General features: G+C 46.5%; 2 protein-coding genes across 2 annotated transcripts in view; one reads left to right on the forward strand and one right to left on the reverse strand.

The window, feature by feature from the left end:
• LOC116822501 (ephrin type-B receptor 5) overlaps window positions 1-24,592 on the forward strand; it is a 148,873-nt gene extending 124,281 nt beyond the window's left edge. Inside the window, exons 7-17 of the mRNA XM_032776424.2 lie at window positions 12,425-12,549; window positions 13,831-13,993; window positions 14,933-15,047; window positions 17,962-18,017; window positions 18,132-18,251; window positions 18,699-18,946; window positions 20,140-20,355; window positions 21,516-21,665; window positions 21,811-22,004; window positions 23,314-23,469; window positions 24,067-24,592. Coding sequence (XP_032632315.1) covers window positions 12,425-12,549; window positions 13,831-13,993; window positions 14,933-15,047; window positions 17,962-18,017; window positions 18,132-18,251; window positions 18,699-18,946; window positions 20,140-20,355; window positions 21,516-21,665; window positions 21,811-22,004; window positions 23,314-23,469; window positions 24,067-24,175 — 1,652 coding nt within the window. The 3' untranslated portion in view covers window positions 24,176-24,592. The remainder of the gene's footprint in view (window positions 1-12,424; window positions 12,550-13,830; window positions 13,994-14,932; window positions 15,048-17,961; window positions 18,018-18,131; window positions 18,252-18,698; window positions 18,947-20,139; window positions 20,356-21,515; window positions 21,666-21,810; window positions 22,005-23,313; window positions 23,470-24,066) is intronic.
• Window positions 24,593-26,745: 2,153 nt separating this feature from the next.
• LOC116822503 (transient receptor potential cation channel subfamily V member 6-like) overlaps window positions 26,746-27,406 on the reverse strand; it is a 92,014-nt gene continuing 91,353 nt past the window's right edge. The window contains exon 15 of the mRNA XM_032776425.1: window positions 26,746-27,300. Within this exon, the coding sequence (XP_032632316.1) occupies window positions 27,000-27,300 (301 nt within the window). The 3' untranslated portion in view covers window positions 26,746-26,999. The remainder of the gene's footprint in view (window positions 27,301-27,406) is intronic.

The raw sequence follows: 27,406 nt of genomic DNA on the forward strand, positions 1-27,406 counted from the left end.
CTTTGTATTGTGGTGGAGGTGCTTTCATCAAGCTTGTTAAAGGGCAGAATTGGTGCACAAACAATACTGGTAATTGAAAACTCATTTTCCTTAAAACTTTTTTTCACATCTTCAATTTAACTTGGTAAAATGTAATGCTGCATGAAATCCCATCAGTGTCAGTAGTTCATTTATATGAATTCCTTGAAAGTCTATTTACAAATAACCTATCCCCCTGTTCTCCTTGTGTATCTCCCACCAAAAGTCCACTCTCTTTCTATGCCCCTGCAGCCCTGTTCCCTCACATACCATTCCCAAACCACAAGCATAAGGCCCATGTGTGCAGTGAGGTGTGGTAAGGTAGAGGGACCCCAACAAGTGTCATAAAGTCTGTAGGGATGGTGTGACTCCTGACTAGCCTCATGAGTATCATCTGGAAGGTCACATATTGACCCAGGTGGAGTTGTATTACAGTGCACTTCCTAATGTCTGTAGGTTCTCTTCTCTTTTCTTAGGAGCATTAGGGATTCTGCACTGCTGCAGACCTCAGCGAGTCAGGAGCAAAGGAGGAAGCACCATCTTTGCCCCCAGCTTCTTTCATTCCCCAATTCCTTGCTTTAATTATCTTTGTAACTAAGGACATTCTCATCCACAAAAAAAACGTAGCAAAGACAAGATAAGGTTGGAGGCACCTGTCAGTGGTTTGAGTGGGTATTACTGTTCAGGACCAGTAGAGTTAAATATAAAACAAAACAAAAATCTGTCCATTATTAGAAAGCTAGGGAATGTTGCTTTTCTCAAACAAGGAACCGAAATTACCTTAACTCTGCTCCATTGTGATGCCACAAAAAACATTAAAAAATACTTACTATCTTCTCCATCCATAACAAAGAGCTTCACCTACCAATGATCACAAAAAACAGAATGCCTTAATCTTACATTTGTAGGAGTTGGGCTGCCTCATGTCTTCCTTTACTGTCAGATATGGTGCACGTACAAGAATTTTCCATATGCCTGATTAGACAAGTAGCATACTAAAGGCAATCATTTCCCACTCTTCATAAAGGGCCTGATCTCATGATATGCTACGAGTACCCATGATTTCAGGTGGCAGCCAATTAGGCAAGTGTCATTAGACACAGAGATAGCATGTCTCCATATATAAACCTCATATGAAAAGACCAAAAGTTGGAGCAGTGACAAACCATCACTCTTAGTTTTGGAGAGACGTATGCATGAAATAAATTATAAAACCAGTGTTCTGGGGTGCACATTTTTGATAGTACAGATACAAAGGAGGGAAGATGAAAGACTGACTTCCCTGTGGAGGCAGAGTTAGTGTGCTGTGGAGGTAGAGTGGGGTCCTTATTTAAAAAGTGCAGCCGTAAACTCTGCATTCCCTGGTTTTCTAACATTGGAGGGGTTATTTAATGAAATAATTCCTGATGGGTGCTCTGCACTCATTCTACTGATACATGCCTGTGACCTTAGTTTCACCTTGAGATTTGTGTGAGATATTTAAGAAGTGGAGAGAACAGAAAGCTAAATACTTTTACTTGAATTTCCATCTTTGACAGGGTTACTGGTCTAGTGGATAAGGGAAAGCAGTAAATGTGATATATCTTGATTTTATTAAGGCTTTTGACACCGTTCTTCATGACATTCTCATAAGCAAGGTAGGGAAATGTGGTCTATGAAAATACTATAAGGTGGGAGAGCAACTACACCGCGACCTCGATATAATGCCACCCGATATAACATGAATTTGGATATAACGCAGTAAAGCAGTGATCTGTGGGGGCGAGGATGTGCACTCTAGTGGATCAAAGCAAGTTCAGTGTAACACAATTTCATCTATAATGCGGTAAGATTTTTTGGCTCCCAAGGATAGCGTTATATCGAGGTAGAGGTGTATTTGAAAGACCATACTCAAAATGTAGTTACCAATTGTTCACTCTCAAACTGGGAGGGCGTACCTAGTGGGGTTCTGCAGGGATATGTTCTGAGTCCAGTACTGTTCAATATTTTCATTAATGACTTGGATAATGGAATGGAGAGTATGTTTATAGATCTGCAGATGAAACCAAGTTGGGAGGGGTTGCTATCACTTTGGAGGACAGGATTAGAACTCAAAACACCTTTGAAAAATTAGGAAATTAATCTGAAGCCAACAAGATGAAATTCAATAAAGACGTGGAAAATACTGCATTTAGAAGGAAAAATCAAATGCATAGTTACAAAATAGGGAATAATTGGTTAGGTGATAGTACTGCTGTAAAGGATCTAGGGTTTATAGCGGATCACAACTGAATATGAATCAACAATGGGATGCAGCTGCAAAAAAGGCTAATATAATTCTGGAGTGTATTAACAGAAGTGTACTATGTGAGATATGGGAGGTAATTTTCCTGCTCTATTTAGCACTGATGAGAACTCAGCTGGAGTACTATGTCCAGTTCTGAACACCATACTTTAAGAAATATGTGCATAAATTGAAAAAAGTCCAGAGAAGAGCAGCGAAAATGATAAAAAGTTTAGAAAACCTGACTCTTGAGGAAAGGTTAAAAAAAACTGGACATATTTCATCTTGAGAAAAGAAGACTGAGGGGGGACCTGATAACAATCTTCATATATGTTAAAGGCTGTTATAAATGGGACAGTGATCAGTTGTTCTCCATGTCCTCTGAAGGTAGGACAAGAAGTAATGGGCTTAATTTGCAGCAAGAGAGATTTAAGTTAAATATTAGGAAAAACTTTAACTACAAGGGTAGCTAAGATCTGGAATAGGTTTCCAAGGGAGGTTGTGTTGTGGAATCCCCATCACTGGAAGTTTTAAGAACAAATTGGACAAACACTTGTCAGGGATGGCTTAGCTAGGCCCAGGGGGCTGTGCTAGAAGACCTGTTGAGGTCTCTTCCGGCCCTATGATTCTTTTATGTCTCTTTTGCAGGTGATTTACAAGCTTTTTCCTTGAAAATTTATTAAATTTCGAACTCACTGGTGAAAGTTACCCTAACTTGAATTTCTTTATTGTTATTTTCACTAAAACTATTTTACTCTTTCATACTTCTTTGCCTTAAAATGTAGCTGCTCAGCTTCATTATGAAATGTAATAGAAATGGGCATATAAAATATAGTGATGTATGTAAATGTCAAAATGTATGCACATTCAATCTAAAATGCTGGTAAATATTCTTTATTTTGGGGGGGGACTATGGTGTCCTCTTTGGGGTGGGTAGGGTTTATCAGGGGGTAACAGTCTGATGGGTGATTGAGTGGTAGGAATGGAAAGCATATGGAGGGACAGGATGGAAAGGTGATGATGCACATCTAGTACCATGATTATTTCAGGACATTTATATGCAATTAGTAATAAAAAACAAGGGAATGGGCCTGAAACCTGGCCCTTAGCGGCAGTGGTGTGTGTGTGTGTGTGTGTGTGTGTGTGGGAAGAGTGCACTTTTGGCTGCCCATGCAGTATGTGCCATCATAGGGCCAGTTATCAGCCCTGCTGCCTTTCACAAGCATTAACATTCACATTACAAATAATTTTAAAAGTCCTATGGCACTTTTTGCAGAAGTGGCATGTTCCTGGTCAAATTCCAACCAAATAATTACATTCTACCTCCTTAAAATTCTCCTTGCAGCCATGTCTGGGTAGCATGTTCTTCAGTTGTGTCCTAAAGTCTTGCATGGTGGTGGTGTGCACTGTTAAACAGTTGTTTAGTTCTTTCCCAGTTACCAGCATTTCACCACAGATGAAGCAATTCCTTTCTGTGCAAAACTGTTTAAAAGGAAAGTGCTAGCATTTTGAGAATATTTTATTATGTAAAGTATTTTATTATACCTTTGGCTCACATTCTGCTTTCACTTACATCATTTTAACTGGTTCCTACTTGCCTGAGCTGGTTAAACTCCTTTGATTTGCTTCTTCCTGACTAATTTTTTCTTGTTAGATATGAAAAACAATTCTTTTATCTCTCTTGCAGGTGGGAAGGGAGAAGAGCCATTCTGCGGCTTTGCTTCTTTGCCAGATGTCCCTGACTTTCTCTCCACCCATCCCAGCTGTTCACACATTCGGGGGCTGATCAGGAGTGTTTGTTGGGAATTTTCTGTCAGAATCATTTTCCAGCAGAAAATGGCATTTTTGCAAAAACAAAATTTTCCATGAGGAAATTTCAGTTTTGCCAGAAAATTTGAATTTTCTTTTGAGAAATTCAAAATGATGCCACCTTGCCTGCCCGGGGAACTCTCGTCAATTTCACTTTCCACCCCCAGGGAGAAAGCAAAATTGACAGGAGCCTTTGGTGCAGGCAACTGGCAACCCAACACATCCCATTTTGGTTTTCCTGAAATGGATGTTTCCTGGAAATCCCTTCTCATAAAAAAGCTATTAATTATTATTATTATTACTGTTCATCCGGTTTAGGATGAAAAAAGTTTCAAAAATGCATAATTTATATGGGAATAAATTTCCTACTCACATCCATGCTCTTGCTTCTCTGCTGGGAGAGGTAATTTCTAGAGGAGCTATAAAGTACATCCTCAGTTCAGCAGCACACTTAAGTGTGTGCCTGGTGTTCAGCATGTCAGTATACATGTTGACTTAGTGTATTTGAACAGGACCTATATCTCGATGATGCAGTTAAAAGCAAGGGAATATGATGGTCAGACAAATCAGTCTACATTTTTAGTGTATTTTTGAAATAATGAATCATATTCTATCCCAGGCAACTTCTTGTTTCCCTTAACCTGCTTAAATGACTTTCAGTGCAGTAAGCAGAATTGCCAGACCCAATTGTTCCGAAATCACTAGTCAGGCCCAAAAAACCCTAATGAAATTAACTTAATAAATCATGAGATTTTTAAAAATGGACTTTCTCTTATTTGCCTTCTGGCTTGTGACCTTTTAGGGGTCATGTTTTCAAGCATTTCTCTCGAATCCTGAGGGCTGATCACTTGCTGTTTAAAATAAATGAAAGCTGAGATTCTCACATCATCACTTCACCTCCCCTAGCTGAGGATTTAAGACTCATGATCAAATCATAAGAGTTGGTGACAGAGTAAGTAATGTACCAGACTGTCCCACCCCAAAGAGACAGAGGCTCTATATTTGTCCCCAGAGTGAGTGCAGTGCTGGGATCATCCCTGACAGCATGCCTCCTTCTCTGAGCTGGAGAGGCCAAAGCATAGTTCATGTTGAGAGGTCCATTCAGTCCTGGGCCTCTGTGCCAGGATGGCCAACAAAGGGACTGATTAGTGTCAGGGATAGCAGTGATTTTGCCATTTGGACACCTGTCCCAGAAGACACTGGACTGAGACCCAAATGAGAGCAACTTTCATTCTTTACTGACCATGGGCAGGATAGGAATCAGTGACCTAGGAGGGCTCTAACCCTGTCCCCAAGCCCCCAAACTCCTCAAACTCCCTCAGCTCCCGACTTGCAGCTGGTGAGCTAGAGGTGAAAGGCCCCCTATCTTCTTCCCAGTTGCTCCAACTATCTAAGCCTGTTCTCCACGCCACCTGGCTCTGATTTAAGTGCATATGCTGCTGATTTACACATCTTTCACATTTCAGTTCCAGGGAGCTTGTGATGTCAGACAAGCCACAGGGAAACCAAACTCCTAAGGAAAGGAATAGGCCTAGCATTAGCCCCACTTTATAATTGTGGTGACAGAGGCACAGAGATGCTAAGTGACTTGGCCAGGGCAACATACTGCACCAACAGCAGAGCAAAGGTGTCCTGACTCCAAGTCTTGTTTCTTATTCACTGCACTACTCTTCCTTCCTCCTGCTCACTGAATAATCCATGCTGTACTTTATCACTCCCTCATGACTGCAATTTCCTGGCTTCATTCACTGGCTCTAGTGGTGGGGGAGGTGACTTTCCCCACCTCCATCCTGACACATACAGCCTGCCACTTTTTAGAGAAGGTTAGAAAAGAGCTGGGCCAGGTGTTCTTTGGTTCACATCCTTCATCTCCAGTGATTCATCTGATATAACTACTGTTAAGGGATTGTAATCTAGAGGCATGAGGAGTCAGAATGCCACAGTTAGGAGCCCAAGCTCTTAGTCACGGTGGGACAGCAAGAGTCAGCTCTGGCCAGTCATCAGCTCCGCAGAAGCCCACAGCAGTCTCCCAGCTCGGGAGCAGGCAGGAGGCATCTGATTCCTTCAGCGGCTGCAGCCCAACTGAGCTCCCAGACCCACCTTTTATACTTCCTGTCCCATCCACTTACTTGGTGGGAGGGGTGAGCACAACCTGGCTCTGCCCGCCAAGGCTCAGTGAATGGTCCCTCCCTCTCTGGGTCTGTGGGAGGTCATTCTGCCTCACTACACACACACACCCTCAAGTCCAGCTCATAGTCTTCAGTCCTGGCCTCTTAGCTCCCCCCTAGGTAAGATAAAAAGTTGGTACTGGCATTTTCCTTACCTCCCTAGTCTCTGACCGTGACGACATATTGCTTTAGGGTAAGATACCAGCGCATTAGTCTGGCTTCGGAGTTCTTCATAGTGTTTAGCCATCTGAGGGGTGTGTGGTTGGTGATAAGCACAACGGAGGCCCCAAATGTGTCAATAGCCCACTTTACTGCAAGGGCCTCTTTCTCGATGACCAAGTACTTACACTCTCTGGGGAAGAGTTTTCGACTGAGATAGAGGATAAGATGCTCTTCTCCATCCACTTCCTGGGAGAGGACTGCCCCAAGCCCCACCTCAGAAGCATCTATTTGCACCAGAAACTCACAGGTGAAGTCAGGGCTGAACATGATGAGTTCTCAATATAAGCTTTACTTTAGGGACCAGAAGGCATTTTTGCACTTGGCTGACCAACACACCTGGCAGGAGCTGTCCTTGGTCAGGAGTGCCATGAGTGGCATCACAACTGACACAAACTGAGGCACAAACCATTGGTGGTACCCGGCCAGGCCCAGGAACTGCCGAACCTGTTGCTTTATCATCAGCACCAGGCAGGCCTGTTGTCAAGGTTCCTTCCCCACTCTGAACTTTAGGGTACAAATATGGGGACCTGCATGGAAACTTCTAAGTTTAATTACTAGCTTAGATCTGGTAACTCTGCCACCATCCAGAAATTTCAGTGTCTGGATCACTTCTTGTCCCCCCCAAAACCTTCCCCTCCCTGGGCAGCCTTCTTCACCGATTCCCTGGTGAACACAGATCCAAACCCCTTGGATCTTAAAACAAGGAGAAATTACCCATCCCCCCTCCTTTCCCCCAGCGCAGACGCGCACAGAGCAATCCCTTGGATCTTAAAACAAGGAAAAATCAATCAGGTTCTTAAAAAGAAAGTTTTTAATTAAAGAAAGAAAAGTAAAAAATCATCTCTGTAAATAAGGATGGAAAATACTTTACAGGGTAATCAGATTCATATAAGCTCAGAGGAACCCCTCTAGCCTTAGGTTCAAAGTTACAGTAAGCAGAGGTAAAATCCTCTCAGCAAAAAAGGACATTTACAAGTTGAGAAAACAAAATAAAACTAATCCGCCTTGCCTGGCTGTTACTTGCAATTTTGAACATGAGAGACTGATTCAGAAAGATTTGGAGAGCCTGGATTGACGTCTGGTCCCTCTTAGTCCCAAGAGCGAACAACACCCAAGAGACAAAGGAGCGAGCGAGAGACAGAGGAGAGCTTCACTCCACCAAGATCTGAAAGTATCTTGTCCCCTTATTGGTCCTCTGGTCAGGTGTCAGCCAGGTTTACTGAGCTTCTTAACCCTTTACAGGTAAAAGAGGCATTAACCTTTAACTATCTGTTTATGACACCAGTAGCACCTGGACCTTCCCTATGATTGGGCGGACTAGATCCTGGCCAAATGTATATCCCAGGTAAGTAATCTCTTGCGACCAGATTCGACATTTTTTTGGGTTGGCCATGAGTCTGGCATCTCGCAGGATGGCGGCCATCTGATTTAAATGATTCTCCCACTGGCAACTGTAGATCACTACATCATCCAAATAGGCTGCAGCATACTCCATAGGGAGGTTCAGGAGTTGGTCCGTCAGGTGCTGGAAGGGCACTGGAGCTCCATGGAGGCCAAAGGGCATCTGAGTGAAATGATATAGCCTACTCAGAGTGGCAAAGGGGGTTTTCTCCCTGGAGCTCGGGTCTAAGGGGTTCTGCCAGTACCGTTTTGTAAGGTCAAGTGTCGTGATATACTTGGCTGTGACCACTGAGGAGCTTATCGTCCTGGACATCGGGTACACGTTGAATTTTGAGATCACATTTACCTTCCAGAAGTCTATGCAGAATCAGAGGGTTTCCTTGGGCTTCAGAACCAGCATAATGGGACTATGTCACTCGCTCTGTGACCATTCTGTGACTCCTAGCTCCCCTAGTGCTTGGACTTCCTTCTCGACGATCTCCCATGTCTGTCAGAGGAGTGGGCAGGTGGTCTCCCAGACCACCTCCTTGGGGTTCATCTGGATGGTGTGCTGCATGACTCTGGTCTGGCCTAGGAGTGCAGTGAAAGTCATACGGAGGGCTTTCAACAGGCACTGGGCCTGTTTCTGTTGTTCTGGGGAGCGAGTGTCACCCAGTTGAGGCTCCTCAGTCTTGGCCATATCAGGGACCTAAGGCTTGCTCAGAAGGACAAGGGTGGTCAGAAGTCCTTCACTTGTGTGCCAGGGTTTCAAAAAGTTAAGGTGATAAACCTGCTTTTTCCTTTTTTGGTCTGTTTGGTGAATCTCATATGTAACCGGCTCTACCCACTGGACCACTTTGTAAAGGCCCTGCCATCAGACAAGGAGTTTTGACTCCTTCGAGGGGAGAAGAAGTAGCACATAGTTGCCGGATTCGAAGTTTTGGTCCCAAGCCTCCTGATTGTAGTGCCATTCCTGAGTCCCTTGGGCCATCTGGAGATTTTCTTGTGCAAGGGTCGCGGCCCGAGCTAGTCAATCCTGTAATCATGGGATATATTTCAAGAGTCTCTGGGAGGCCAACAGGTTGTGTTCCCAGGTGCCTCTCATTAGATCCAGCACCCTGCGAGGTTGTTAGCCGACAGGAGTTCAAAGGGGGAGAATTTGGTGGATGACTGGGGTGCTACTCGAATGGCTAACAACAACGGCGGGATCAGCTGGTCCCACTGTCGTAACTCTTGTGGAGGGAACTTCCTCAGCATGTCCTTTAAGGTTCTATTGAAGCATTCAATGAGCTCCTCCATCTGCAGATGATACACGGACATCTTCAGTTTCTTAATACCCAGCACTGTACACACCTAGCAGAACAGCTGGGACGTGAAGTTGGTCCCTTGATCTGTGAGTAGTTCCCGGGGAAGCCCAACACAGATAAAGATCTTCACTAGTTCCGTTGTGATGATGCGGACACTGGTATATCATAGTGGAATGGCCTTGGGAAAGTGGGTTGCGTAGTCCATTAGGACAAAGATGTAGCAGAACCCAGCATTACTCTTTGGGAGTGGTCCCACCAGGTCCATTGCAATTCACTCAAAGGGGATGCCTACTGTGGGCAAAGGAATGAAGGGCGCCTTCATCACCCCTGGGCCAGTGGCCAGCTGGCACTTGGGGCTTGAGTGACAGTAGTCCCTTACCTCGCAATGTATTCCTGGCCAGAAGAAGCGAGATAGGATTCAGGCCAGAGTTTTTTCTTGCCACAAGTGGTCGGCCACAGAGATGTCATGGGCCAGCTTCAAAATGTCTCTCCATGGCAGCAGGGAACTACCAACTGGGTCTGAACTTCGTGGTTCTTGCCTTTAACACTCAGATACCCAACTCCCAAGGGGGTCCAAACCCTAAATAAGTCCGTTTTACTCTGTATAAAGCTTATACAAGGTAAACTCATAAATTGTCCGCCCTCTGTAACACTGATGGAGAGATATGCACAGCTGTTTGCCACTCCAAGGTATTAATGCATACTCTGGGTTAATTAATAAGTAAAAAGTGATTTTATTAAATACAGAAAGTGGGATTTAAGTGGTTCCAAGTAGTAACAGACAGAACGAAATGAATTACCAAGCAAAATAAAATAAAACACGCAAATCTAAGCCTAATTCAGTAATACAACTGAGTACAGATAAAAATCTCACCCTGAAAGATGTTTCAATAAGTCTCTTTCACAAACTGGACACCTTCCTAGTCTGGGCACAATCCTTTCCCCTGGTACAGCCCTTGTTCCAGCTCAGGTGGTAGCTAGGGGATTCCTCATGATGGCTCTCCCTTTTCTCTGTTCCACCCACTTATATATCTTTTGCATAAGTTGGGAATCCTTTGTACCTCTGGGTTCCCACCCCCCTTCTCAATGGAAAAGCACTAGGTTAAAAATGGATTCCAGTTCAGGTGATATGATCACATGGCACTGTAAGACTTCATTATCCACTTGCCAGCACACACCTATACAGGAAAACTTACAGGTAAAACAGAAACATCTGCAGTCAATTGTCCTGGTTAATGAGAGTCATCAAGATTCCAAACCACCATTAATGGCCCACACTTTGCATAATTACAATAGGCCCTCAGAGTTATATTTCATATTTCTAGTTTCAGATACAAGAGTGGTACATTTATACAAATAGGATGATCATGCAGTAGATTATAAGCTTTGTAATGATACCTTACAAGAGACCTTTTGCATGAAGCATATTCCAGTTACATTAGCATATTTTAATAAAATCATATAGAATGCAATGTCACACCCGGGCATCGGGTATGCTTTTACATCCCCATGGATGCACTGGAGTCTGATTTCCCATTCTGCCAGTCCAAGGTTAGAGGCAACTTCTTGGCGGATAAGTGTCTGTCCATATCCTGAGTCTAGGAGGGCCATGACTCATTTCGGCCCCATCTTCACAGGCGTCATCAGCTTCAGGGTGGACTACTTGCAAGCATGGAACTCTCCCATATAGACTCAGCTGAAGTTGCAGTCCATATTGGGACCTCCCGTTGCAAGTGTGCAAAACGACCACAGGAGAAGCAGGGTCCAACCTCTGGATGTCCTGGCCGAGGCATCACCTCTGTAGGAGGGCTTCGGCTATAGTTCCGACCCTTCTTGTCAGGGCCAGGAGAGTTGCCCATTGCTCCGGGGACCACCCCGCAACCATTGCGACTCACTGAAAGGTCACAAGGAATGGTTCAGGGCATCTTCAGGTCCCATCTTGGAAAGTCTTACTGACACTGGGGAAGTGTGGGGGGCGGGGGGTTCACTGTGCTCCCGGATGGGGTCCTGTTAGGTCTAGGCAGCAGGGTCACAAGCTGTAGCTATTGCTGCTATTGGGCCCTCAACTGCTGCGCCAGCTGCTGTTTTGCTGGAATTGTGATGCCTGCTGCTGCTCCTGGCTCTCAGACAGATAATTACTGAGCTTATTGAGCTCCATCTCCTCCATTAGCAATATCTATGGTGCAACTGATGCAGGACTTCTTACTGCAGGAGTTGGGCTGCTGCCTGAATTCTCTACCAAGTGTAGTGGGTTGGTGGTGTTCCTTCCCTCCACCCCCACAAGTCTGTCAGAGGTCACTCCACCTCACTGCGTTCCTGTGTGTCACCCCCTGTTGGGGAATTAATGGGGCCCCACACACAGCCTGGGGCTCTGGCCTGAAGTCAGGGCAGAGTAGCAAACACAGTTAGGAGTCCAAGTCCTTAGTCAGGATGGGACAACAAGAGTCTCTAGCTGAGGCCTGTATTCAAGGGCTAGGTGCACAAACACAGTGCAGAGGCTCTGGTGGGAGTTGAGCAGAGTCTAGTGTCCTAGCTCAGCGGACTATAGGCTGATGCAGGCCTTCTGCATCAGCCTATAGTCTGATGCAGAAGACTAAGGAGAGGGAGTACTGCCACCTCAGAGGTGGGGTGGCTGAGGGGACCTGGGCCCGCCCAACTCCACCGCGTCCCAGACTAGGGCCCTAACAGTGGCAGAGTGGTCTTAATCTTTGGCAACCACCCAGCCGGACGAGGGCTGGCTGCCCCAGGCCAATTCCTACCTTCCCCTCGAAGCGTACCTGGATCCATAAGGGGTGCTCTGGGTCGTCAGGTGCAAGGCCCGTGGCAGTTCCAGCAACTCCTCTGTGGCTTGGTCAGTGGGTGGCTCCGGCAATTTTGGCCAGTCTTCAGCTCCGCAAGGGCCCACGCCAGTCTCCCAGCTTGGGAGCAGGCAGGAGAAGCCTGGCTCCTCTGGCAGCTGCAGCCCAACTGAGCTCCCAGACCCTTCTTTATACTTCCTGGCTCCGTCCATGAGGGCTCAATGAGTGGTCCCTCGCGCTCTGGGTCCGTGGGAGTCCACTCAGCCTCACTACACCACCCCAGAGGTGACTAATTTCAGTGAATAGTTAAATGAAATTGCCCCTGGATGTCTTTCAGTATATTTGTAAAACACTGTGGGATCCTTCTGAAGTCCACACTGTCACCTCAAATTAAATTATGTCTTCTAAACAAGCTTTTCCCCTTACAATCTCTTCCTCCTCCTTTTTGTCTTGTTCTAGTCCCCTCTGCAGTTCCTATGATGCATCAGGTGAGTCGCACTGCCAACAGCATCACATTGTCCTGGCCACAGCCAGACCAGCCCAATGGGATCATCCTGGACTACCTGCTACGCTATTTTGACAAGGTGTGTGGAGAGCAATGGAAAAGAGACTGCCTTACTGTGAGCATTAGTGGGGGAACATGCAGAAGGGAGGGACTGTGTAGGGAAAGGGAAATCTCTCTAGATTGGGGATACAGCTGAGAACTGAGATGAGCAAGGAGAAGGAGAGTACTTCCAGTGTGAAGAAAGGGGAATCTCTGGCAAAAACTGGGATTAGAAATGTATTTTTCAGCCAATATTTTTTTTCTGTATTTCCCAGACTGATAGACCCAGATAGTGTGGACCAGTAGAGGGGATCTCTAGCTAAGTTCATCCCTGGGGTTAGATTAGATCTTTCAGAAGAGTTTAGGGATGCTGGATGTAAAGATGATAAAAGGAACTGGAGTTCCAGAAGAGATTCATCTTTGAGAGAGTGGGCTCATTTTGAGCAGGAACACTCCCATTATACCCTCACAAAGGGAAATTCCATGGGACATACTGGCATCTCCATCCAAGGCTGGATAGAAATCTCTCCTTACCTGTAAAAAACCCTTTGTGGATTAATGTTAGGAACTGTCCATTGCCACTCAGGCTCGGATGGCACTGGGTCCTGCTCTGCTCGGGTGTGTGCCACAGGAGCTTGGAATATGGGATGGTGCCAACTCACACCTGCCATTCATTAGGCAGCATGTCGATCCATTATAGGATGGCAGATGGGACAAAATAGTTGTTTTCCACCCACATCAGTCATGACTCCTAAATGAAGGTTGGTGGTTGCAGCGCAAGATGTCTGGAGGAGAGTTCAAGCCGCCTCTTGTTCCTCATCTCTGCTCTTCCACTGAAACACATTGCACAGTTGTTCAGTACAGGTCCTTCCTCTAGTTGTAAGGGTGTCTTGTAAATGGTAGTGCCAATTCCAGTAGGTTGTCCTATGGAGCACTACATATGCTGTTGCAATGGATTCTGGCTGAGTTTGGTGGGCATAAGAGGTAATGTTTCAGGTCAAGTTGGGAGATTATTGAGATGAATAGCATCTCACCAGGGCCCCGTAGGAAGATATACCACCCATCCATGTCCTAGCTCATCTTCCTCACTCATACGCAAATCACATTTTCCTTTTCTCTTACTACTCACTTCCTTTAAGGTCAGGAATGAGGGGCATTGGCAGAGCTGGGTGGGGAGCCTAGGACTGGAGTATCAGGGGAAAGGGGGCTGCAGGGCAGGATCGAGGGGCATTGTACAGGGAACCTAGGATTAGTTGCTGAAGAGTGTCATCTGTAGCTGGGATTTCACATTTGTCATGTCTGATTGGCCATTGGCTTGCAGGCGGAAGATGAGGATAACTCATTCACCATAACCAGTGAGACCAACATGGCTACCATCTCAAACCTGAGCCCAGGCAAGATCTATGCCTTCCAGGTGCGAGCCAGGACAGCTGTGGGTTACGGGCCATATAGTGGCAAGATGTATTTCCAGACCCTGGTGGGAGGTGAGTGATGCACTTGCATGTACTCTCAAACTGATACCTGCACACACACACACACACACCTCTCATGCTCACACATGCCCATACACATGCCCACTAGCTCATGCTCCCAAATCCCCTGACTCTTGCACTCCTATTTACATAATACACTGTATCCAGCTCTTTTTCATGCTTGAAGACCCACACAGACCAACCCAGATTTTCACAGATGCATATTTGCATATGATCACACATCCATATGATCACTCACACAAACTTCATGTGTCTGTGTACAATCCCGAGCATACCTTTTACTCAGACTTTTGTACATCTACATCCTCAGTCCCTTGCACTCTTGTGCAAATGCCCATCAGAACTGAAGTGTGTGAGCAATGCTAGCTGTAGGGGAGCCCAGTACCACATCGCACAGGGGATCGCAGTTCATGCAGACAAGCCACAGTTCAGTGCTCTGCAATGGTCTGATGGAAATCAGGCCCCAGAGCATCCAGACAAAACCTGTGTTTTGGCAGGTTCAGCCTTCATTCATGGAGGGAGCAGTGTATCACCTGTGACAGTTCTAGGCATGGATCAAAGGGGCTGGGTCAGGGCAACCTCTTCATACATCTCTCCTGTGAGCTGAAGGAAGGAGAGTGGTTGGCCCTGGGAACCAAGGTGCTGGATGGATTACACTCAGGTAGCTGCTCAAGAGTCAGTGGATCCAGACAAGCATGGAACAGGGGAGGCAGAAAGGGATAGGAGGGGCTATGGAATTTCCAAGGGGAGGAGACAGAGAGATCGAAGGGGGTAATGGAAGAGTTAACTGAAGCATGATGAGGTATCAGGGTTTGACTGCGAGATCTAGGGGAGGCTGGAATAGTTCTCTGGGTATAGCCTGGCTGAACTGGTCGGAGATTCTGACAGCCCTTGTCCTCTGTGTGTGTGTCTCTCTCTCTCCCTCGCCAGGCGAACGCTCAGAAATGGTTCAGGACCGACTGCCACTTATTGTGGGCTCAGCACTCGGTGGTCTGGCCTTCTTGGTAATTGCCGCCATTGCCATCCTTGCCATCATCTTCAAGAGGTGAATTCCCTCCCTTCCTCATGCCCAGCACCTGCACCCCAACCAGTGGATCCCCCCCTACGTAAACCCACCCCTAGGGAAACCCAGTTCCACTGTACATTCATCCAAACCCCATGAGCTCCCATCTTGCTCTGCATCTCCCTCAGGGGGAATCCTACCCCATTGCTCCTAACTGAGGGCCCAATCCATTGGAAACACTCCCATTGATGTCACTGGGAATAGGATACGCCTCAAGTGAAAACAAAAGGGAAGCTTCAAACTAGTGACCACAAGGGTTTGGCTGCAGCATAGCACAGAATAGACTTGCAGATTAAAGTTTCAGGCCAGCAAACTCTAGGGAATGAAGAAATCTAGTGAATAAAGACTGATAGGAGGAAGTATTAAAATCCACTGATGTAGAAGGTGCCTGGGGAGTCTGAAAATACCCTTTAATTAAGAGCCTAGGAATTACAGCTCGTCTGAAAAACAAGAATACAAGGAGTGCAGCCCACATGGCTCCAGGAAGAACTGATTCAAAGATAATCAGGTAAGTTTAAAGAAAGCACTGTAGAAAAAGAGAAGGCAAATAAACAAGAGTATAGACTGTCTGTTACTATGTGCAGGGAAAAGAAAAGAGTAGCATAAACCAAAGCACAATAGAAAAACAAGAACACCCTGGGGTCTGAGAATGAATGATGGGATCCTTTGGAAAGATAAAAGCAAAAACCGATCAACATCCCCATCCTCAAACTCGCCCCAACTCTGAACCCTTAGACTCTCAATATGTGTTATCCATGTGTCTTCTCCACCCTACCCCCCTGCATTCTGCAAAAAGGAACTTTTCAGCGTTTCCTCTTATGTATATGGAGTACAACTCTATAACCTACTTTAGAAAGCAAAATCTAGAGTTTCTTTTTTTGTTCTCCTCTTTCCCTTTTTAATATTTGTTTTCCTTTGTCATGTAATTTTTTTTTCTTTTGTTATTTTTTTCTGGGGAGGAAAGAATGAAAAAAGACAAATGTTTTTATATTTCTGTTGTAGTGTCCTGTTGTAACTTTGGACTGTTAAACTATAATTGTATGTTATGGTTGGAAATATGTGATATTATGTGCACAACTCAATAAAGCATATATTTTTTTACAAAAAGGAGAATGAATTAATACTAGCCAAAGCTGGGGTTGAGGAGGGGACTAAAAGGATTCTGTAAATACATCTGCGGGAGAAGAAATACCATAGACTAAGAAGGCAGAGAATGGATTAAATTAATGATGACACCAAAATGGCTCAGATATCCTACTCCTTTTTATTTTAAATCTGCTTTAAATAAGAAAAACAAGTTTGGACATTTAGTAAATAAGGAAAACCTTACCAAATAGCTATTAAAAAGATTAGGTTTATATTTAGAAAATTTAAATACATTATAAATGTATATTACATTTGGAAACATTAACACATATTGTCTTGTCATTATGCAATGTAGGGTTTTAAGGGAATTACACAGATAAACTTACTTTTGGGAAATTGTGGAAACCAGGAGAGGTATCAGAGGACTTGGGGGAGAAAGCAAATGTAGTGCTGACCTTCAAAAGAGTAAAGATCAGGGAATGATGCTGGCAATCATCACCCTGTAATGCCAGTTTCTGTTCATGGTAAAATAACTGAGCAGATCTTGAGAGAAATATTACTCACTAAAGTTGTGAAGGTTTAACAGAGTCCTGAGAAAAAAAGCATCATTTATGAATAATGCAGGATGCCACACAAGCCTGCTAGTTGTTATTTTTTAGAATTACAGAATTAGTGGATAGTAGTTGTAGTTATGTTGTACTCTGGACACTAGTAAAGCAATTAACCCCTATGTGTCATGAAATCGTATCTCAACTTCCAGTTGGATGGATAGAAGCAGTCATATGGATTGAAAACTGGCTGAAAAACTGTAACCAGAGGACGATTCTAAGCAGAAAAGCATTGAGTTGTTGGAAATCTGTGTGTTTAGATGCCATAGGGCTTGGTTTGGGGCCTGCTTTTATTTAATCTGATCTAGAAGAAGTTGTTATATAAATGAAATACACAGATGATACTAAATTAGAAGGAGCTGTGAATACCTGTGAGGACAGAGAAGTATTATAAAGTAATATAAAGTAAAGAGAGATTAGGAGTATGGGCAGAAAAACAAGAAAACAAGATTTAACTCAGAAAGTTTATCTAGAATGGCTTGAGAATGACCTGAGACATACATCGGAAGGGGAGGAAGAAGGTTGCAAAGAGGCAACGGAGGCTGGAAATTAGATACATCTTTGCAATATGATGGCAGCAATAAAGACTGTTGTGATTTTGAGCTGTATGCACAAAGGCATTATATCATGAGACAGGGAGGTCTATGATCTCTGTGTTCAGTTTGGAGTATCACAGTACTGGAAAGACATGTCAAAGTGGATGCAGTTCAGACAACAGCAACAGAAATGATACGGAGGGGATGACTTATGGGGAGAATTGAAAAGAACTAAATCTGTGTAACTGGGGTAAATGACACTTAAGGGGAGAACAACATAGCTGATGAGTATAAAAAACATAGAAGGAAACAAATTATTTAGGGTGGTACTAAGAGGAATAACCTGTAGTGATGGGATGAAATTAAAAAAGCTTAGCCAACATATTGGGAAAACCTTCTCAGATAATTGTGTTCAGCGTTGGAATAGTTTCCGAGAGGGACTGGTGGAGGTCCCAACCTTTTGCATGTTTGAAACTTGACTGGATACATCAATGGTAGATGTGCTGTAGGGAACAACCCTGCATTGGTCACCAGCAGATGGTGGGGACCTTCATAAGTCTCTTCCATCCTTGACTTCTGTGCTTCTTTGATTCTGACTTCACACTGGGGAGCCTGGGAGACCCTTTCCTGCCTGCTTTGATTTCCCCTTTTCTTTATGTCCCACAGTAAGAGGCGAGAGACCCCATATACAGACCGCTTGCAGCAGTACATCAGCACGCGGGGTAAGTGTTCACCGGGGATAGGTGGCAAGGGGAGCCTCTTCAGAGCTCACTCACATCTCTTCCTCCCTGGGGCTTGGCTATGATCATGGTTGGGCTCTCTCTTCTTCCTCGTAGGGCTTGGGGTGAAGTATTACATTGATCCTTCGACCTATGAGGACCCCAATGAGGCTATTCGGGAATTTGCCAAGGAGATTGATGTGTCCTTTGTCAAGATTGAAGAGGTCATTGGATCAGGTAATGCAGGGAGAATGGCAAACCCTGCTGTATGGCTCATAGCTCTGCAACTCATGAAGTGACTCAATCCTGACCCACATCACTGCTAGTCCCCATTGAGAATCAACCTCTGCCTTACTTCCTGGAACAATATCAGTGCATCTAGTGCATCCTGACCAGAATGCACCTTAACCTTAAACCCTAGCTTGGTCAAAACTGTGTGTAAAGCAGCATTGGAAAGGCCACCTCCAAATCCTTGTTTGACCCCCTAATCCAAACTTTAATATACATCTTCATTCAAACTGGAGCTTTGACCCTGATTTTTGTGCTAACCCAAACCCTAACAGCTACCCTGGTGCTTGTCAGTCCCTGGGATCGTAACACTAGACTGTTTATCCAGCCTGTCCTTCACTAGGATTTCAAGTTTTCCCATCTCATGCTAGCTGTGTTTTCCTCCTCCCCTGGTAGGAGAGTTTGGAGAGGTGTGCTTCGGGCGCCTGAAACCCCTGGGGAAGCGGGAGTACACAGTGGCCATCAAGACTCTGAAGTCAGGTTACACAGATGAGCAGCGGCGGGAATTCCTGAGTGAGGCCAGCATCATGGGGCAGTTTGAGCACCCCAATGTCATCCGCCTGGAAGGTGTGGTCACCAAGAGCCGACCTGTCATGATCGTCACGGAGTTCATGGAGAATGGCTCACTGGATTCCTTCCTCAGGGTATCCCAAGCTGAACTCTGCTCTACCCACCCGCCCCTCTTTGTCACTGTCAGCTCCATCATTTAATCTCTCCATCCTCTTCTTCTCTGTGTCTGTCAGATCTCAAGGCCAGTTTCCTGAAGGTGTGATGGAGATAATGATGAGACACTGAATGGATCTCTCTGGGGCCAATGTGTCGAGAATCTTCCATCACTGGCCAGGTCACCCAGTGGGAGTGGGTAGACTGCTCCACAGGCCAATACAAACTCACTGATAAGAAATATTTCCTGATATCAAGGCTAAAATGCCCCACTCTGCTACCTGTCCTGCAGTTACTATTAGTCCTATCCCCCGAGGCCTCTTTAGGGATGTGGTTTTCAAGCTGTGCATCATAGGGCATTTTTAGGTGGTCCATGGAGCTGTCCGTTGTCCGAATGGTAGTGCTTCTGCCTTCAAGCAGTAAAGCTTCCTGCTAGTGATAGCCTATTTCAGGGCTCTTAGAGTTTTCAGAGATTTTTCTGATCAACTACATTAAAACAAAACTGAAGGTGGATTTCTCTGCTCCTTGTGAGCTGCTTCGCGTCTTTCTTGACCAGGTATCTCTTTGATGATAATTCAACCATGTCTAGATTTGCAGGTGACACTAAAATTGAAAGGTTATACAGCACATAGAACCAAACTAGAGACCTGAAAGATCAAAGCATAGGTGGCTGCAGGTTGCTCTTTTTTCCTGTAGCCAAGTCATCTAGTCACTATGGAGATGGTGGAGGATAAGGAGTTGGAGACTAGGAGATGAAGTGTCCACAAGATGAGATGTATCTTCAGAAGTCAAGTATCCGAGGGGTAGCCGTGTTAGTCTGGATCTGTAAAAGCAGCAAAGAGTCCTGTGGCACCTTATAGACTGACAGACGTATTGGAGCATGAGCTTTCGTGGGTGAATACCCCCTTCGTCAGATGCATGCATCTTCAGAAGTGGGTCTCCAATATGAAACTGTTTGCGATCCATTGCCCTAAACATCTCTCTCCTTCCTCGGTATTTACACCTGTGTGGTACCAGTAGGTGGTTCTGTCTAACCCAAATTTGACTGAACATAGACATATTTAGTTCTTTTAACTAACTTCATAATCCCTTCTGCCCCAATCCCTCATTGTTGCTTTTCTCTGCTGGCTGTAATTCCTGTGTCCACTGAGGTCTGAGTCTTTTCTGTCTGCAGCAACGGGAAGGACAGTTCAGCATGCTGCAGCTAGTGGGGATGCAGCGGGGGATCGCAGCTGGCATGCGTTACCTCTCGGACATGAACTATGTCCACCGTGACTTGGCTGCCCGTAACATCCTGGTCAACAGCAACCTAGTGTGCAAGGTGTCTGACTTTGGTTTGTCCCGCTTCCTGGAAGATGATGCCTCAAACCCCACCTATACTGGGGCCCTGGTGAGTTACTGGTGGGGAAACTGGGCTTCTGCTATGACTGCCCAGCACAGGCCTGTCTTGAACTGACTGTTCATTCTTTATACAAGTCTTGTGTGTGTTCCTCTTACCTATAGAACAGACAGTAGTTTGGGGACAAGATACCAGGGATGGGGTACAGCACCTTCCACCCCTAGTGCACCACTTCCAGCTCAGTCTCAGATTGACAGGTCTGGAGGGATTGGGAATGGGGTGCAGAGCTTTTCACCTTGAGGTCATCAGTTTTAACCTAGCCCCAGACCGACAGTGACTGACAACTGCAGCCATGTAGTCAGCTGGTGAGCTCAGTACATTGCCATGGGGGGTAAGGGGGCACATTCCAAACCCCATCCACTACAGTAGGCAACAGTTTGCTCCTGTGCTGGCCAGCTCAGCAGAGAGGCTGAGAACTGAGGAGCCGCAGAGACTGAACTCCTCTCCTGCCCTGGGGCGCATGGGGTAAGTACTACACCCAAAATACCTGCCAAAAAACCTTGTACAGCATCTATGAGCAATACCTAAACTGGCCATTATATACGTAGAGTTCAGACACCCCCTGGGCCCCCTGCAAGAGAGTGGGATTGGGGCCAGGGGGCTGCAGCAGTCATTCTGTGTGCAGGGCTCAGAGGAGGATCCACTAGTTGGGTGGTGAGATAGGGATCAGATTAGCGTGCTTTGAGCAAGAGCCAGCAGCTGAGTGCCTTTGAATATTTTGTCAGTTGGGGAGAGTCAGGCCAGAAGAGTAAAGGATGAAAAGCTGATCAAGTACATTTGTCCCTGGTGTTGGACACTGGAATTTTCAAAGGAGTCTAAGAACTTCAAGTGCCTGACTCCGTTCAATAGGATTTGGGCATCTTAGACTCCAGTGAAAAATCCAACAATAAGGGTTAAACTTCATTAGACAATTGGATTTGCAGCAATCAAAGGTTGGATTCTGCTCCCATCCATGCCATGGGACAAGGTGGGGATATGAACATGACTAATTTAACCCCAAAACAACCAACAAAATATCGTTGTTCTGCACTAGTACCACGTGCTCTGGGCTGGGCTGGGATCTGGACTCAGCCATTCAATGAAGTCTGTTCCTTGGATTTTCCATGCTTCACAAGCGCTCTGCTTGCTCCATCTCTCTCTCTGCTCTTCAGGGTGGCAAGATCCCCATCCGCTGGACTGCTCCTGAAGCCATTCAGTACCGCAAGTTCACATCCTCCAGCGATGTCTGGAGCTATGGCATTGTCATGTGGGAAGTGATGTCGTATGGCGAGAGGCCTTACTGGGACATGTCTAATCAGGATGTAAGTTCTGGTTGGGCAGGAAAGTATGTATCTCTCTGTTCTCACTGATGGCCCTCCTGAAGGTGGAACAGGCCCAGAAATATCTGAGTGGCTGAAGCCAGTGTTTCCCAGCTCTTAACCTGGCATGTTTCTTCCTTTGCTGCAGGTAATTAATGCTATTGACCAGGACTATCGCCTGCCACCACCCCCAGACTGCCCCACTGTCTTGCACCTGCTCATGCTTGACTGTTGGCAGAAGGAGCGGGTTCAGAGGCCCAAATTCGAGCAGATAGTCAATGCTCTGGACAAGATGATCCGCAAGCCATCCACGCTCAAAGCTACCGGCACAGGGAGCAGCAGGTGAGATGGGCCATGGGCAAAAGACAGGGGGGGGTGCAGCTGGGGTGCTAGGCTAGGACCACAAGCAGAAGGAGTGGGGGAGATCTGAGACTGGGATCAATTTTGAATCAAAAAGGGCATGTGTGTGTGTGAAGATGGAACCAGTGCCTGGTGCACTTTACAATTGGGATTGGGGTGATCTTGGTGATGGGAGCGTGGGGGCTGAGTGTAAGGAAAAAGGAATCTCTGTAGTGGGGCAGCCAGTGTTAGGGGTGAGCAGGAAATGGGAGACCTTGCAGCTGAAGGGAGGGGAATGCCTGGGGTGGGTACATCAGGGATTAGGGGTGAGCAGAGGAAGGAGGACCCAGACTGTGGAGAAAAGGAAATCTTTACTTAAATCTGGAGTTGGAAATGTGTCTTGCATACGATATGTTCCCATCTGCATTTCCCAGCCTGTTGGAACCAGATGCTCCAGGAGGTCAGCAGAGGGGATGTCTCTGGGGATAGATGCAGCCAGGATTAGATGGCCCCAGAGTGGATGACGGAAACACGTCCTGCTGGCCTGGAGGGATTTTCCCGTGGGTTTTAAACCTTGGCACAGCACAGCACAGCGCAAGACTGGGGGAGGGGAGGAGTGTATGCTTGTGCTCAGTTTATTGAACACCAATATAGAAAGAGACTTTAAGCCTTGGGACAGATTCAAAAGGCAGGAAAAGCAGCAAATTTCATTTATAAACCATGGTTTCTTTAGCCTTCGGCTGCTGCTTAGTCTTGTTCCCTGTGATGAAGGAAAGTGTTGGAGCCTAAAAGAGCCACTCTGTATGCATGAAGTAACTGCTAACTGGCTGTTCTAAGGGGAGCAGCTCAGAGAGGGAGAGCTAGTCCACAACTGAGGAAACACAGGGAGTGACTTCACCAGCCCCATTTCCCTAGTCTTGGGAAGCCAGCCCAGCTCCAAGGGATCTTCACCCAAACAGTGAGGCAAGATCCAGCAAGTGCCAGAGGGTCTGGGGCAACTGGGGATGCTTGTCCAGATGGATTCATGATGGAGCACGACTTGGGGGGGGAATTGTCACCTGTTTAGCAGGGTAAGTTGGGTTGGGTGGAAAAGGGAAATGGGGGATGCTAGTAAGAGAGTGCCTGGGCACCAGGCAGGAGCTTGTGAAGGTGCTGGGGTGTGGTTGGAGGATATTAGTGTCTATCCTTATTCCATGCTGTTCTGGTGTTGTCCCCCTTCCTTTCTGCTCTCCCCTGGACTGAGTATTGTAAATTGTTTGGTAAGCATTGGTCATGTGAACTTTTAGCACTTAAGTTCCCTCTTCCTTTGCAGACCATCCCAGCCCCTGCTGAGCAACTCACCCCCAGACTTCCCCTCACTCACCAGTGCCCATGAATGGCTGGATGCAATCAAGATGGGCCGCTACAAGGAGAACTTTGACCAGGCTGGATTTACTACCTTCGATGTCATCTCACGTATGACGCTGGAGTAAGTAAAGTTGGGATGGAGCAGAGTACACTTGGTGCTGAGGGCTTCCACCTAAGGAGAAACTTCCAGAGTGGAAGAGGAGCTAGGAGATAAGGAGTAGGGAATCTTTGGAGGATACACACAGAGGTAATGGAGGGTCATGTCTGTGCATCGGCAACCACACCACTGCACAACTGAATTTGCATCAGTGCATTCTGAGAAAACCTGGGCTGCTGCTGTCCCATAGTACCACATGCACAACAGAGCATCACGAAGAGCTCATGGGATGGCACACTCTGGGATGTCCTTCCACATGGAGAGCTGGGAAGGAGGAGCACCAGCCAGGCCAGGCACACAGGCACAGTTACGGGGCAGAAATACTGTGCTGTTTGGGAGACAACTACCTGCCAGGCTAGGCCTGTGGAAGCACCACCGGTTCTAACCACGCTGGCTGTGGCATAAACCATGTTTAGAGCCAACCATGCCACAAATTGGGTTAAAACTGGGTAACACTGAAGACAAAGACAGAGCCAGAGAAAGGGAAGTGACACAGAGGAGGTGGGTTGGAGCAGTTCAGAACAGGAGTCACATCTTTACCATGCGCCCTTTCTCTCACAGAGATATCCAGCGCATTGGGATCACCCTGGTTGGTCATCAGAAGAAGATTCTCAACAGCATCCAGCTCATGCGAGTTCACCTGAACCAGCTCGAACCAGTAGAGGTCTGAGGTTTAGACCATTCCCCCACCTCCAAACTCCAGGAAGGGAGTTCAGAGCAATTTTAACTATCAATGGGAGCAGGCTTGGAGATCCCTGGAGACTTTGTGCAGAGAGAGAAAGTGGGCATTAAATGTCCCATGCCACTAAACCAAACCCTTGCAGTGATTTGACTGCAATGCTACAGAACTTGTGCCATTCAGATATGGGTGATTTTGTACATTGGGGAAGGACTGAGGGAAGAGGGAGCTACTGTAATGTGGGGAGGAGCTGGAAGATAGTTTGGACAGATCAGACACACTTGCTGCCTCTTCTCTGCCAGCAAATGGGTTCGAAAACATTACAAAGCTGCCATTGGACTGTGTCTGCGGCTGGAAGCCCATCAAAGCCACACAGACATTTTTTGCCCTGAACCAGGCAAAATAAAGGCAGAGGAAAGTTACATTTTTTTTTCTAAAAGAAAATAGTCCAGGTGTGTGAGGTTCTATCTCAGATAGTATGGGGCTGGGGCAGGCCTGCCACCTGCCATCCTTGGCTTGATGGGGAACTGGAGCACCAAGTGGGGACACATTATGTGACGGAAGATGGGGTGAGTGACCTGGTTACTGCAGTGCTGTCCTGTTCCAGGGAAGGGCTGGGAAGGCAACAGTGAGCTCAGAGATCCATACTGCTTGGTGGCAGGCAACAGAGGGGCCTTGAGTCTGCACCATGGTCCCAGGGGCTGGGAGGGGAACAAATTCACTGCTCCCTGAGGCTGGAAAGGGAATCAGGTGGTCCCTGGATCCACACTGTTCCATTTCCCGAGCTGGGAGTGGTGGCTGAGCAGAGATTCCTGGATCCCCCCTGTTGGGCTCTGGCCATTTTAGGGGGAGCAGAGGATTCTGGTTCTAGGGATTAAAGAGGAAGGGAGGGGAGCAGAGCCTTTAGGCTCCTGCTGACAGAGGTTTCTGGTTCCATTCCAGTCCATGTTGGGAAGGAGAGATCTCAGTTCTCATTCCACACCACTTAGTATGCAAGAGGTGCAGGGGCTTCTGATTCTCTTCCCACTCCATTATGAGCATTGGCAGAGTGACCTCTTGGAGCAGAAGGTTCTTCCTTCGCTGACTCCAGTTGGCCCCCCAGAGCAGAGGAAAAATGAAATGAACACAGACCAGAGAAGGGGAGTGTGTGGAGGATTTTACTGGGAGGAAATTAAACTCCAAGCAGGCCATTGGATCTACATACACATTTAGCACCTTTCATAATCCCCCATCAAGAAGAGACCAACCAAGATCAATCAGCTATGGCCTACAACCAGAGGAAGTAACCAGTCCCAACCAATCATCTCTCTGATCTTTAAACAGGAGGGAGAGCTCCCAGGGAACACATACTCTGGAACTCACCATAAAGTGCATTATCTGGCAGTAAAACAATGTCACTCTAGCATGACGAAGTCTACAGGAGGCAAGTTGTGTGTCCCCTTCTGATAGGCTAGTACTTGCCTGCTGACATATCTTCACCCTGGGTAAGGGGCAGGCCCTTTTGGGAGCCAAGAGAAGACATGTGGGTGCCCTGTGTAGATCTATATTAAAGGGTGAAGCTGAGCTGAGCTCAGATTTCAGGGTTTTATAAAAGCACTCGGGCATGGGTGGGCAGAAAACCTCAGGGGCCTTGTACCAATAAGTCTGTTCTAGTGCCTCTGCAAGATGAGATATCTTGACCCATCCATGCCCCTCTGCTAGCCCCCTGCAATACACCCTACCATTCTATAGCAAACCACTCCCCAACACCCAGGCACGGGGGTGGAGTTTGAAAGGCAGGGCTGTTGCAGACATTAACCCTGCATGGACTGAAGTCTCGTGGTCAGCCAAGCAGCTGAGAGTGGGGCAGGAGTCCATTTCTTTAAAGGTAATAAACAGACTGACAGCTGGACTCAGAAGGGGACTGGGGGAGAATTATTTTAAAGAGAGAGGTCTACATTACTCCAAGTAAAATTCACAGTTCAGACCTTTTGAAGCACTGAAGTAGTAAAATATATTAATTTATCTTTAACAGAGGGAGAGAGAAAACCACTGATTGAAATGTAAATAGAACTAAATACAAAAATAATCCAGGGGCTCTTTGAGCTGGGATGGGGAGAGGAGGGGACAAGAAATTCACAGCAGCACAAAGACAGTGTGAAGATTAAAAAGCATCAGCGCTGGAACCAGTCAGCAAGCCCATGCCTAGAAAATCTCTCTGTTGCTTGCCAAAGTGTCTGGGAATTCAGAACACAGCTCAGTCCAGATTTACACACACTATGCTTGCCAGTCAAATCTACACCATCTGAGACCAAACTAGCACCTTCAGTGCCAAAAATAGGCATCACCATGAGATGCTAAGGAGATGCTCCAGTCTCTACCACTACCATGGTAGCAGATGCACCTTCCACAGGTCTCCACTAGAGGGAACTGGTACATGTTTGCACTGGTGAATATATTTTAGCAGTACTGCCATCTGTGTGAGGAATCAGACATTTTTCCTCTTGAATGGTCTGGGTTAGTGAGGAAGAAGTTAGTGATCCAGTTCAAATCCTCGTGGCCTTGGCTGGGCTGGTGGGAACATGCACTGTCATGCATCAGGGATTGTTTTTTCCTGTGTGTGTTTACATTCATGCAATGGGTGACCAGCCCCATGTCCTCACACACTCCAGGCACTCCATTTAGCCCCACAGAGAGCTGCTGTGGAGTGAGCCTTCCATATGGGAGTGCAGGCAATAGGATGTTTACTACTGCAAGGTGTCCATGCTGCACTATGGCCTTTACCACTGGCAGGAGAGAGGTATCACTCACTGCAAGGAGGCAAACGAGCAGTCACTCAGACATGGTAGACCTCCTCCTCCTTCTCCATGGCAAGGTTGACATGGCCCTGTAGCTGCCCTAGGGTGCTGTGCCTCAGGATGTCCCAGCCATGGCTGGAGCTCCTCTGGGACAGGCTTGGTGACTCAGCTGGAATTCTGCAAGGGGTAGTCTTCCTGTACGGAGCCTCTGTGTCCTTGTTGTCCTCCAGCTCCTGTTTGTTCTGTGAGTACTTGTCAAAGTCTTCTGTGATCTGGAACTTAAATGCTTCCATGTAGCGGTGCATCTTGTGCTGCCTGCCTTCGCATCGGTCTTCCACCCTGTAGGCAGGATGAGAACAAAGACAATCAAGACCAGTGTGCTAGGAATATCTACATCTCACACTTTTCAGCTCCAAGCCAAAGCAGAAGCCCCTCCAACTAGGCC

The sequence above is a fragment of the Chelonoidis abingdonii genome, chromosome 1 (genome assembly GCF_003597395.2).
Source record: "Chelonoidis abingdonii isolate Lonesome George chromosome 1, CheloAbing_2.0, whole genome shotgun sequence".
Classification (NCBI taxonomy): domain Eukaryota; kingdom Metazoa; phylum Chordata; order Testudines; family Testudinidae; genus Chelonoidis; species Chelonoidis abingdonii.